Source organism: Ranitomeya variabilis, chromosome 1, assembly GCF_051348905.1.
Source record: "Ranitomeya variabilis isolate aRanVar5 chromosome 1, aRanVar5.hap1, whole genome shotgun sequence".
Lineage (NCBI taxonomy): Eukaryota > Metazoa > Chordata > Amphibia > Anura > Dendrobatidae > Ranitomeya > Ranitomeya variabilis.
Window position 1 is genome coordinate 1,065,064,702 of NC_135232.1, and position 13,876 is coordinate 1,065,078,577.

General features: G+C 46.7%; 1 protein-coding gene across 4 annotated transcripts in view; it reads left to right on the forward strand.

Moving 5' to 3' along the window:
* The window catches only part of KLHL5 (kelch like family member 5), a 97,127-nt gene that overhangs the window by 15,569 nt on the left and 67,682 nt on the right, over nucleotides 1-13,876 (forward strand). The window contains exon 1 of one of the 4 annotated variants that reach the window (XM_077279887.1): nucleotides 8,834-9,676. The exons of the other annotated variants lie outside the window; for them this stretch is intronic. Coding sequence (XP_077136002.1) covers nucleotides 9,297-9,676 — 380 coding nt within the window. The 5' untranslated portion in view covers nucleotides 8,834-9,296. Of the gene's footprint in view, nucleotides 1-8,833; nucleotides 9,677-13,876 lie in introns of those variants that run through there. 4 annotated transcript variants of the gene reach the window in all.

The following is a 13,876-nucleotide window of genomic DNA, read 5'->3' on the forward strand; positions in this document are numbered from 1 at the left end:
AGTAATGAGGGTGTCTAATATACACCTTTGCTTTACTAACCCTAGGGCTTGATGGCAGATGTGATTTTTGACAATTCATGAGTCGCCCCGCCAGGACCGTGGGGTACTCGGAAACGGGTCCTGCGTTCACAGGGGTATGTCACGGTGGCTGCGACCCGGTCCGTGGCCCTGGGTGCTCATGTAAAAGGGAAAGGTCTTTAAAGGGAATAAAGTTTGTGTTCGTGACGCCACTTGTGGTATTCGGTCAGTGGGGACCGACGCTGCTTTAAGGGGTCCTCTGGGGTGATGTTATGGCAGCTAGATGGTATACCTTCCCACAGGTGAAGTATGTCCCCAGAGCTCCCGGTGTGTAGATGGAAAAGGGTGAGGAGTGCAGTAAAGAATGAGGACACAAGGTTGCAGTCTCTTTACCTTGGTTTACTGAAGACTTCAGCATCCGCAGTCCAGAGCACCAGGTCACAGGGCACGCAGGGTCTGGCCGGCTTGAAGGCAAGTTAGGAGTCCCCTTACCCAGGTGGAAATCAAAAGCCTTCCTCTGGCGCCGTGGTGTTGTAGTTCCTTACGGCTTAAAGCTCCACATAAGGTCCTCACAGTTGTTATCTCTCTCTCTCTGTCCCCCGGGTAGGATAGGACATAACCCGGATGACTGGTGGCTTGAGGCTGTTTATAGGGACTCTAGCACGCCCCAGCCTCTGGGGAGTGCCACCGTGCCTCCTGGGTGTAAGGTCGGACAGGTAACGTAGAGTTCAGCTGTCCTGCCGGTCTCTGATGTAAGTCATAGAGGTCCTTACAACCTCGGTGTTCCGGCTACTGGTCTCTGCTCCTCAGAAGGAGGCAGCCTGCTCGGGGCTGGTCTCCCTCTGGTATTCTCTCCTGTGCTTTGCTCTCCTGCACGCTCTCTGCAATGTATTCAGCTTTCTCAATGTCTCTTTCCAGGAGCTGCTGCACTGCGGCAGCACAGCTCCGTAAAACCTTCTTCTCTCCTCAGACTGGGCCAGTCCGTCTCCTGACTGGTCCTGCCTGGAACTAACTCCCCCTACAGACTACCAGTTATATATATATATGGGGAGTCACCTAGCAAGTAGGATCAAAAGCTCCCCCTGGTGGCCTGGAGTGTGAATATGTTGCATGTTTGTGGTACCTGGTTACAGTTATCCCTTCTTGACTTCAAGCGTAACATCACTCTCCCTGTGAGGAAAGCAATGCTACTGTGACGACCAGGACCCTGGGATGCCACATTCACAACTGACATCAACCCCAACCACCATTAGCCCGAATGCCACCGCAACATGGCAATTGTAAAGAGCCGGGCAAAGCACCAGAATTGGCTCATCTAATGTGATGAGCCACTTCTGTGGTGGCTGCGGGATGGTATTTTTATGTTGGGAAGGGCTCAATAACCAGGGACCTTCCCTGCCTGAATATATCAGGCCACAGCTGTCTGTTTTACCATTGCTTTTTTTTTTTTTTTTCATTTTCATTTTTACCTATTCCTCAAGGCAAATCTTCTCCAGCTCCTTCAAGTTAGGTGGTTTCCTCTTGTGATCAGCAATCTCATCTGACCACAGCATCTTCCTACATACATTTGGGAAATCTCTCACAGGTCTTTTGGCAAACTCAAAAAGAGCTTTACAAATTTTGTTTTTTCCCCCCGGTATTTCGTATCATCCATCCTCCCCTCGACTGGGACCATATTCTCTATCCTGCTGCTAGATGATGTTCTTTGGGTGATGAGCTGTGTTGGTTTGGCAACAGACATAGCATTTACTTTGATGGCCAAAAAGTTCAATTTTGGTCTCCTCTGACCACAGCACCTTCCTCGGTACATTTGCGGAGTCTCCCACATGTCTTTTGGCAAACTCAAAACAACCCTTACAATTTTTGTGTGTAAAGGTACCTTCACACTAAGCGACTTTGCAGCGAGAACGACGACGATCCGTGACGTTGCAGCGTCCTGGATAGCGATCTCGTTGTGTTTGACACGCAGCAGCGATCTGGATCCCGCTGTGATATCACTGGTCGGAGCTAGAAGTCCAGAACTTTATTTCGTCGCTTGATCACCCGCTGTCATCGCTGTATCGGCGTATGTGACGCCGATACAGCGATGTGTTCACTTGTAACCAGGGTAAACATCGGGTTACTAAGTGCAGGGCCGCGCTTAGTAACCCGATATTTACCCTGGTTACCATTGTAAAAGTAAAAAAAAAACCACTACATACTCACCTTCTGATGTCTGTCACGTCCCCCGCCGGCGGCTTCCCTGCACTGAATGTGTCAGCGCCGGCCGTAAAGCAGAGCACAGCGGTGACGTCACCGCTGTGCTCTGCTTTCCGGCCGCGCTGACACATTCAGTGCAGGGAAGCCGCCGGCGGGGGACGTGACAGACATCAGAAGGTGAGTATGTAGTGTTTTTTTTTTTTTTTTTAACTTTTACAGGGGTAACCAGGGTAAATATCGGGTTACTAAGCGCGGCCCTGCACTTAGTAACCCGATGATTACCCTGGTTACCCGGGTGCTGCAGGGGGACTTCGGCATCGTTGAAGACCGTTTCAACAATGCCGAAGTCGTTCCCCTGATCGTTGGTCGCTGGAGAGAGCTGTCTGTGTGACAGCTCCCCAGCGACCTAAACAGCGACGCTGCAGCGATCGGCTCGTTGTCTATATCGCTGCAGCGTCGCTGAGTGTGACGGTACCTTAAGTAAAAGCATTTTTCTGGCCAGATACTCCAGTCTCTACTTGGGTGCTCTGCAGCTCCTTCAGGGTTACCTTTTGTCTGCCTCTCTGATTAATGAACTTTTTGCCTGGGCTGAGAGTTTTGGTGGGCTTTCCTCTCTTGGCAGGTTTGTTGTGGTACTTTATTCTTTCCATTTGATGATAATTGATTTGATGGTGCTCTGGGGGATCATCAGAGATTGGGATTTTTTTTTTTTTTTTTTAATATAACCGAACGATGACCTTGTACTTCTCATCAACTCTGTCCCTGACTTGTTGGGAGATCTCCTTGATCTTCATGGTGTTGTTTGGTTAGTGGTGCCGCTTGTTAGTGGTGTTGCAGCCTCTGTGGCCTTTCAGAAAAGGTAAAGTGTATATAATGACAGACCAGGTGACACTTAGATTGCAGACAGGTGGACTTCCTCTTACTAAGCATGGGACTTATGAAGGTAATTACTTGCACCAGACATTTTTAGGGGCTTCGCCGCAAAAGGGGTGAATACATATACCAATTTTTAGTTATTTGATCTCATAAATTTAAGTTATGCCTGTATTTTTCTCACTCAACCAACTTAGACTGTTTACTGCTGATCCACCGCACACAAATTGGACTGCAAAAATATTTAAACAGGTTGTAATGTAAGAAAATAAGTAAAAAGTCAAGGGGGGTGAATACTTTCACAAGCCACTGCAGTTAATCACTTATTAATGTAGCGTTGATTGGGCAAAATTGGCAAGTCTAAATGCATCATAAGGCTCGCATTCGCATTGGAGTCCACGTTTCTAGGCTCCATTGCTGATTCAGTCATGCTGGCTTTTTTTTTTTTTTTTTTTAAATCAGATAATTTTTTTATTGAATTTTTCAACATACAACAAAAGACAACACCCATCCAAACCTCCACCCCCCCCGTTCTGGATGCTTTGTTTTCTTTGGTAGAATGACAAGCATCATAGCCAAAACCTGATGGAGTTAATGTAGATACATATTGATGGGGAGTTTAGATTGCTGTGGAATTAATGGCATTATGTAAGTGAGTAAAATAAATAAATACGTGTAATGGTGAGGGTGTGCAATATGTGATGGATCCGTCTCTGGCATGAATTCAGTTTTTTATTCTTCATACCGAACATAATAGCCACATTTTTAAAGCTTGTGTGAAACCATAAAATATATGGGCAAGGAGATTCATAGAGCTCATTTTTTTTCTCATTTGTTTTTTTTGCAGGGTAAATCTAGCAGCATTATTACTGTGTATTCCTTTACTGCACTTCTGTGCATTCTGTATATATTGCACTTCTTATGTTATATCTATTTCTTGTTTGCCACATTTTTCATCCATCGTTTTCCTTATAGAAAATTAGACTTTTTGTTGATGCTTTAATATCTGTATATGAATCCTCATTTTCATCTTCCACAGATTCTCGCCTAAATATTTCATGAAGAGTCTTTGCTCTTTTCCTGAGAAATGGCCAGTATGACATAACCCTTAGAAGAAATATTGATTCTAACTGAAACTTCTGACCTCAATAATGCCATAGAAAGCCATTAAAATGATTAACATTTAGGGGAGCCTGACATTTCCCATATGTGATGATCATGCAGATTTGTATCTCTAAATGCTTTGTTTGACATCTTCTTAGGATTTATAGATGTAACTACCCCTGATCTGGATATTGATATACAAAATTGCTCCAAAATCATGTTCCATTTTTCCAAAACGATCCAGTTATTTTCTATACTTTGTGCTCACCCCATCTTGAGACTTGCATATGTTTATAATATTTTGTCATTCAGTTGTTCTTATATTTTAGTATGATGACATTTTATGACCTGTTGTAACTTCCTACTTTGCTATAAAAACAAAATTGTTTTACCAGTATCTTTCTGTATTTCACCTTCCTCACACTGTCAGCCTATAAGATAGTTATTTTCCTGTGTTTGGGGGTCACAGAGGTAAAATAATTGAAAAAAATAAGTGGAACAGTGCAGGGAGGAACCTTCATTGCCGCAGACCTTTATTTGCAGTTTGCTACCTGGAAGGGCAGTGACTGACCCCACACTACACATGGAGGGCAGTGATGGACCCCACATTACATGTGGAGGGCAGTGATGGACCCCACATTACACATGAAGGGCAGGGATGAACCCCACATTACACGTGGAGGGCAGTGACTGACCCCACATTACACGTGGAGGGCAGTGACTGACCCCACATTACACGTGGAGGGCAGTGACTGACCCCACATTACACGTGGAGGGCAGTGACTGACCCCACATTACACGTGGAGGGCAGTGACTGACCCCACATTACACGTGGAGGGCAGTGACTGACCCCACATTACACGTGGAGGGCAGTGACTGACCCCACATTACACGTGGAGGGCACTGACTGACCCCACATTACACGTGGAGGGCACTGACTGACCCCACATTACACGTGGAGGGCACTGACTGACCCCACATTACACGTGGAGGGCACTGACTGACCCCACATTACACGTGGAGGGCACTGACTGACCCCACATTACACGTGGAGGGCACTGACTGACCCCACATTACACGTGGAGGCAGGGCTGCCACTAGAAATTTCGGGGCCCCATACTGGCAAAATTTTCGGAGCCCCCTTGAGACTCCGCCCAGGCTCCACCCCAGCCCTGCCTCCACGCTCCACCCCTCAAACTGTCCATAGTCCCACCGCTGTCTCTTGGAAAATCTCCACTTCTCACCTATCACACATTGACAGTTCCCATCACCAGATCACACATATAGCCGGCAGCTTTTGTTTTGGCCAAAAGATTTTTTTAAGCCACCAAAATGACAAGGTAGAGACTTTTGGCCAGGCCCTACTCTACTGTAACCTATTAAATATTTGTTAAAATATGCAATACAATATAGGTATATTTTTATTTATTTTTCAATTTTTAAAATGACCTATAATACCACATACAAGGAACAAATACCACAGCACCATGACCAGATGACATATTACCACTACAGTGATTGAATAATATCAAATACAAGGAACAAATACCACCGCACCATGACCAGACCACATATTACCACCACATAGTGACTGAATACTACAATACTGATCAATAATAAAAAAAAACAAAACACAATACTATCACCATCAGTGCCATTATACACAGGAGATCTGTACTTAGTATGCAGTGTCTGTGTACAGGTGATACAGCGATCGCTGGTGACATTATACACAGGAGCTCTGTATATAGTGTATAGGTAATACAGTGATCACTGGTGACATTATACACAGGACCGGTGTATATAGTATACAGTGTATAGTGTCAGTGTATAGGTAACACACTGACTCACCAGTGACGTATCTAGGTGAAGTCCTTCATCTTTCATCCAGCACAGACCGCCATCACTTCATCCAGCCAGGGCTCCTCTCTGCAGGAAATAACACCGTTATCTCGAGTTCCACTTGCAGAACACATTACTTAATTTTCCCAACTTCTACATTAAACCACATGAAGAAAAAAAGGCGATATAGTGTCACTCTACACAGTAACAGGACCGCCCCCCCATTTAAAACAGTATACTCAAAAAATAAAATAAATACATCACTGCAGTAATAATATCCCTTAATTAGCCCCTATGATAATAATATTCGCCATCCTAGCCCCCGTGTGTCTCATTCCTGGCGTCAGCCATATGTTCTCCCATCCTGCCCTAATGAGTATCCATCCTGCCCCATCTGTCTCCATCGTATCCATCCTGCCCCATGATCCTGCACGATCTGTCTCCAACCCTGCCCGATCTGTCTCCAATCCTGTCTCCAGTCTCCAATCATGCCCGTATCACCATTCTGCCCCGTCTCCAATCATGCCCCCATGTCTCCATTCTGCCCCATCTGTTTCCAATCCTGCCCCATCTGTCTCCAGTCATGCCCCAGTGTCTCCAGTCATGCCCCAGTGTCTCCAGTCATGCCGCCATGTCTGTCATCCTGCCCCCTGTGTCTCCAATCATGCCCCGTTTCTCCGTTCTGCCCCCGTGTCCAGCGTTCTGCCCCCGTGTCCAGCGTTCTGCCCCCGTGTCCAGCGTTCTGCCCCCGTGTCCAGCGTTCTGCCCCCGTGTCCAGCGTTCTGCCCCCGTGTCCAGCGTTCTGCCCTGGGACCCCCAGATCGCCGCTCTCAATAAAAAAAACAAAAACAACAAGTTCTGCTTACCTGCCGCGCTCCTGCTCTCTCCACGCAGCTGAAGTGCGCACTCGCCGGCGACTGACAGTGACGTCAGACGCCGGCGACATGCACGCTGCGACTGACGTCAGCTGCCAGCCTCAGATTGGCTGGCGGCTGTTAACTATTGACGTGCGGGCGCGGGCCCGCACGTCAATAGCGTTAAACAGCTGCAGCGCTGCTAAGGGCCCGGTTTAGCCTGCGGCTGCTGGTAGGGGCCCGGTGAGCAGATGACACGGGGCCCGATACGGGCCCCCTCTGCCCACCGGGCCCCATACGCCAGTCACGGCTGTAATGCCCTGATGGCGGCCCTGCGTGGAGGGCAGTGACTGACCCCACATTACACGTGGAGGGCAGCGACTGAGCCCCCTGCACAATTTTATTTCACAAATAAATGGAAGTCATATCAAAGAAATGTTACCACTGTAATGAAGTACAATATGTCACTAAAAAAAAAAATAAAAAAAACAGTCTCAGGATCAGTGGGATACGTTGAGTTATTACCTCATAAAGTGACAGTGGTCAGAATTAGTGATGAGCGAATATACTCGTTACTCGAGATTTGTCGAGCACGCTCTGGTGTCCTCCGAGTATTTTTTAGTGCTCGGAGATTTAGTTTTCAGCGCTGCAGCTGAATGATTTACATCTGTTAGCCAGCATAAGTACATGTGGGGGTTGCCTGTTCGCTAGGGAATCCCAATACATAATCAAGCTGGATAAGAGATGTAAATCATTCAGCTGAGGTGAGGAAAACTAAATCTCCGAGCACTAAAAAATTCTTGGAGGACCCCTGAGCGTGCTCGAGAAATCTCGAGTAATGAGTATATTCGCTCATCACTTGTCAGAATTGTAAAATTTGTCCTGATCATAAGGATCAAAATTGGCTTGGTCATTAAGGGGTTCATATTAAGGTGTGAATTTGGCTAAATATGGAGTGTCAGAGTTCAGGCCACTAAATATTTGGTTGAACTTAATCTTTTGATAAATATGTTCCAGTCTGTCTTTGTAAATTTGTTTATTGTAAATGATATCTATAACCCTGTATGTAACCCCTTCTTATGTACAGCACCATGGAATTAATGGTGCTATATAAATAATAATAATAATATGGGTGACTATATCCCTCTTGCTGCTGCGACATGTAAGTTGCATGTCGTGGGTGACTCCCATTGAAGTCTATGGGAGTGTGCCGCATGCGACTAACAACCCGCAACAGAAAATCCAGCCCCCTTTGGAACCACGTTTGACTCTGTTGCAGTATGTTGCAGGTGGCATTGCGACCTCATAGGAAATCATCACATCCAATGTTGTACTGCGTCTCTGCAGTTTCAATGTCTCCAAGAAGCACGGGCCTACAGTAGGGTGTCGGGGTATCTGTTCCAGGAGACCATGAAGATGTCGCTAGGCTTTCATCCAGGGCAAAGGCTTAATTTGGTGCGTTAACCCTTTCTGTCAATGCCTTCTTACCACCATCGCTCACAGTATATGACCCGGTAGCCCCTTCTCCTCTCTTTGGCGCATACATTCCTGGCTCAGAATATATAATGCCTCCCTGGATCAATAGCTATTATAAATGATGATTTCTTGGGGGGGAAGGTTGTATCTAATGTCTTTTGTGTTTTTGGCTTTCGCGGTGTATACTGAATGGCACTTATTTTTTTTGTCTTGGGTCCAGACTGTAAATTTGTGAGGGCTTTTACCTCCTCTTCCCGGCTACTATTTTGCACAATGTCGGTGGCATATGGCCTTCGCTCAGCTGAAGTCTCCGCACATCTCACGATTGTAGAGATGAGGAACATATTGATCAGGTCCATTATGCTGAAATATTAATTAACCGTCCATTAGATGTAAACAAGTCTGGCAGACTCCGAGGACCGTACGCTTGTCCTGGTTCATCCTTTTCACTTCCTATAGTGTGGGGGGGTTTACCGGTCGGCCAGGAATAATGATGCTGAGATCACATAATTGTTGGTGCATATGAGCTCTTGTGGCCTCAGAAGATGAAGCATGAGAATGGAGCCGTCATCTGTGGGTATGGAGAAGGGGGAGGTGTTGAGCATCGGGAAGACTTTAATGAACCCTGTCAGTGTCTTTGAAAAGCAAATAGTCACAGACTCTGGGAGACATTCAGCGGAAAGTGCTGCGCTTTTCCGCTTCTCATCTTGGAGGAACATAGGCTGCGGCTTCTTGCAGGACATCTACATCACTTCTCGTGGTAATGAGTAATATCTGGCATCCAAGGAAGGGTCATCTTCTCATTGTCCTCCACCCTGTGTTTGCCTGGTCCTTTCGTTCTATCAGGTTGGATGTGTAGATCTTGGCTGTACGGTGTGGGTTTTTTCTTCTTCCCTTAGTTGCCTAGACAATCATTTGCTCTCTAAGAGAATGTCTGGCTCCCGCAAGGACTTTGATGTAAAGCAGATACTAAAAATCAGATGGAGGTGGTTTGGTCACCCGACAGCACCTGTCAGTGCCATCCAACAGGGAGACTATTTGAGTGGTGATCAAAGCTCGGTGACCGAGGACAGAAAGTTTTTACAATCGAGCAACCTCCCCTTGCCCTTGCAGTCAGTGGAATCCAGGAGAACCTGCAATCAGGGCTTCCAAAATTTGCTTCCATGCACCATGGCATCTGCCCCTGAGCATAATGGCTCCTCAGCCGAACTCACCGCAGGCGCATCTGAAGCGGGACATTCGCCCAACAAGCCAGAAACCGAGGATGGAGGCAGCGAGGAAGACATTGACTCCGAGAGCAGTTCATGCAGGTCAGAATAACGTTATGGATATATGTAATGTATCTTCACAGGAGGGTGAGCTTTGGAATATTTGAACACTTTTTTATATATATATATATATATATATATATATATATATATATATATAAAGAAATATCATGAAAAGGACAAATGTACGTTCCGAGAGCCAGGTCTTCACATACTGCATTTTAGACAGATCTATTTCTCATGGTTTTTTTTTTTTTTTTTTTTTAATATACAGTAATTAATTAAATGCTATGGGTTTTGCTGCTTTCTGTTATTTGTGATTCTGGTTTTTCCTAAATCTTAACATTATCTCGGAATGCATATTTTGCTGTGGGCTGCTATTGTTTCTATTTCAAAAATGTATATTTGTGTTGCATCTTCTAAATTCTATATAATGTGATTCTAAGGGCTCGTACAGATGACCATATTTTCGGTCCGAGTTCAATTGATGAAACATTGGATTGCACTCTGACCAATGTTATTCTATGGGGCCATGCACATGTCTGATCTTTTTCCAAGGAAAAATTGTAGCATGCTTGAGTTTGATCTGATATTCGGATTGCACTCTTCCATGCAAGTCAGTGAGTGCATGAAAAAACATCGGACTGCACTTAGATGACATCTGAGTGCAGTCCGATTTCCGATCACTGACACAATGGAGAAGATTGATTAAAAAAAATTTCTTCCACCTTCTCCTCATCTGAGAGAATTGGTGCACAATCTGGCCACACTCTGGTCAGTGTGCGATTTGCATAATCATCCCGATTCTGAGAAAATATATGCTGTTGTGACCCTAGGCTAATGGAGATGAGAAAATTAAATTAATTTGCTTTACTCTGGTCCAGCTGCAAGGTCAGTTGTCTCTAGCCACTACACTGGAGTTAAACAAACCGCCTCCTAGCCGCCAGAATCTCCAGCGCCTCTTCTGATTACTAGGTCTGGGTGCTGTAATGTGGGCATCACTCAGCTGCAATGATGTAACATGGGGCCTAAAAATCAGATGAGGTGCAAGGAATCCTAGCAGGTGGGTGGCTGTTCATTTATAAGCCTGCCAGGGACCATGCAGCTCAGGTGACTAGTCCAGGAGGCCGGTCCTCCGCGGCTTCTTCCTCTCCTGCTCCCACTGCATGAAAGGTTTATACATTTTACATACCTGTAAGTAATACATACCTGGCAGAATAACACACATGATAGAGCCAGGATCTGATGCATGATGCCCGTGTTTTGGGCAGCATGTATCAGCTGTCGGGTTCCCTTTAAGTCTTGAAAAGATCCCATATATGTGTCTTTCAGGTGTGCACAATCTGCCTTCATAAAATATTTAGTGTTCCATCTGTGGGTCAGTAAAGGTTTTCTCGCTATAATTTGTGATGTGAATATCTGTGGGGCACGTTTTGGAACAGAACATTGTTATTCTTAATATTTATGGGGTATTTCAGTATTTGGGGTCGTTATTATCTGGTTTCTGCAGTGGTGAGCAGACTATGGGGTCATATTGGGCAGCGGACCGTAGAGTATAGATTATATATATATATATATATATATATCAACGCTGCAGGAACCACAGCCGAAACTCAACGCTAGACCCACAGAGGGGGAAGGAATGTGTTGTTTTGGTTTTTTTGTTTTTCTGAAACTGGAAAACGGCTTTGAGATCCTAGCTTATAAAGTGATGTCCAAAGGCATTTCTTATGGTGCATTGAGGATTGTAAGGGGAAACTGGTTTGCAGTATGAAAATGGGTCCTCGAAGTTTTCTCCTCCTTGCTGGAGTCATGACACATTTATTATATACAGTTACTGGACGAGATTTCCAAAATATGCTATTGTGTAGCTGTCATACTTTTCAGGAAGCTTTGAGGCATAAAATTAGAATGTAGGCAGGGTGTATGTTAGAGCCCCTCTCAATACAAAGCTATGAGACACTTTTTCTTCTAGCATAATACTCCTTTAAAGAGAGTTTATCATCAGAAAATTATCAATTTGTTTAAATCAGGTATTTGTTACATGTATCTTTTTTTTTTTTTTTTTTTTTTTTAAATGTTGGCAATATTTGTCATATTACATCATTTAAAAAAAAAAAAAAATCTATATAATCGTCTAAGGTCCACTTTTGTCTGTCTGTCACGGAAATCCCGCGTCGTTGATTGGTCGCGCCCAGCCGGCCGCGACCAATCAGCAACAGGCACAGTCTAGCCGCGAATTGGCCCCTCCATACTCCCCTCCAGTCAGCGCCCACATAGCGTGTTAGCAGTCCGTTAAACGGACTGCGTTACACCGCGGCATAACACGATGTAACACAGTCCGTTAATGCTGCAATTAACCCTGTGTGACCAACTTTTTACTATTCATGCTGCCTATGCAGCAACAATAGTAAAAACATATAATGTTAAAAATAATAATAATAATAAAAAAAATCATTATATTCTCACCTTCCGTCGTCCGCGCCGGCCTTTCCCGCACATCATCACGGGTTATTGCCGCAAGGCATCACTGGGAATGGAGCATCGTGAGGAGCATCGCTAAAGGCCTGGGTTGGATCCAGGGGCCGCCGGAAGGTGAGTATATAACTATTTTTTATTTTAATTATTTTTTTTTAACAGGGATATGGTGCCCACATTGCTATATACTGCGGGGGCTGTGTTATATACTGCGTGGGCTGTTATATGCTACTTGGGCTGTGAGACTCTTTCGCCCGGGGCCCTCAAAAACCTGCAGCTGTCCCTGGCTTCACCGATTGTTCGCGGCCAGCCGTCTGCGACCAATCAGCGACAGGCGCAGTCCGGCCGCGAATTGGCGTGGGATTTGAACCACGCTTAGCTAATTGGTCGCGCCCGGCTGTCCGAATCCTGTGTATTCATTGCATTATTCTGAAATTTTCATAAATAAACTACATACATATTCTAGCATACCCGATGCATTAGAATCGGGCCACCATCTACTTAATATATATATTATATATATATATATATATATATAATCTATCTCTCGAAGGGAATCTGTCAGCAGGTTTTTTGCTATGTAATCTGAGAGCAGCATGATGCAGTCGCAGAGACCTTCATTTGAGCAATGTGTCACTTACTAGGCTGTATTTCTCTGTCGCCCATGACGGCACCACGGAGAGAGGGGATCCGCCCACCAAGGACAGGAAACCTACAGATAAAAAGGCGGTACCACTCTCCCGCATCAGTTGGTTTCCTGTCCTTGATGGGAGACCTACAGACTCACCAGAAGAAGATCATCGTGGGATTCCGGGGCCAATCAGTCCGACTCAGGCAGCTGGGGTCCCTCTGCCTCGGCTGGTGTGGTGACCCGAAGCGCCACCGCTGGGGCTAGTGGGCCTCTAGGGTGTGCGGGGGAGGTGACATGGAGTTCGCGGTCACCTCCCTAGGTAAGATGCAGCAGCGGCAACATCCAGGGGGGTCCCTCTGTGGTTGCGGGAGAGGTAGCGCGGCTCTCCCCCCTTCAAGCGTCAGTCTGCACACTGCATGGCCAGGAGGCGTGCAGGGACCGCGCATGCAGGCTGCAAGCAAACCGGGAGCTCCGGAGAGGCAGCGTTTCATGTGCGCCATGGGCAGCGCCATCTTGGGCCGCCCGCGCGTGTGCGGGAGCTCCTGCGGCGCCGAATGGCGTGGGCGCCGGCGTTCTGCGAGCGCTTCTGCGCAGTCACCGGATGGGCGCTTCTGCGCAGGTGCCGGGTGGGCGCTTCTGCGCAGCCGCCGGCGGCGTTCGCTTCTGAGCGCTTCTGCGCAGGCGCCGGATGGGCGCTTCTGCGGGCGCTTCTGCGCAGGCGCCGGATGGGCGCTTCTGCGCAGGCGCCGGATAGGCGCTTCTGCGCAGGCGCCGGATGGGCGCTTCTGCGCAGGCGCCGGGAACGAGGCCGCAGCTATTGCGCAAGCGCGCCATGGGAAGCGCGGCGATATAAAATGGACCTGGCTCCAGTCATCAGGAGGCGAAAGACCGCAGCGCAAGCAGCGGCACGAGCCTCAACACCAGCGCAGAGCGCAGCACTAGTGCAGAGCACGGCACCGGCGCAGAGCACAGCATCAGCGGCCAGAGCAGAGCGGCGGTCAGCCGCATCATCAGTCGATTGACAGCAGCCTACGTGAGGCCATACCTGCAATCAGAATGAGTGACATGGCATCACCCTTACCTGAGTCACCACCACCACCATCAGCATCGCCGCAGCAGCAGCAGCAGCAAAA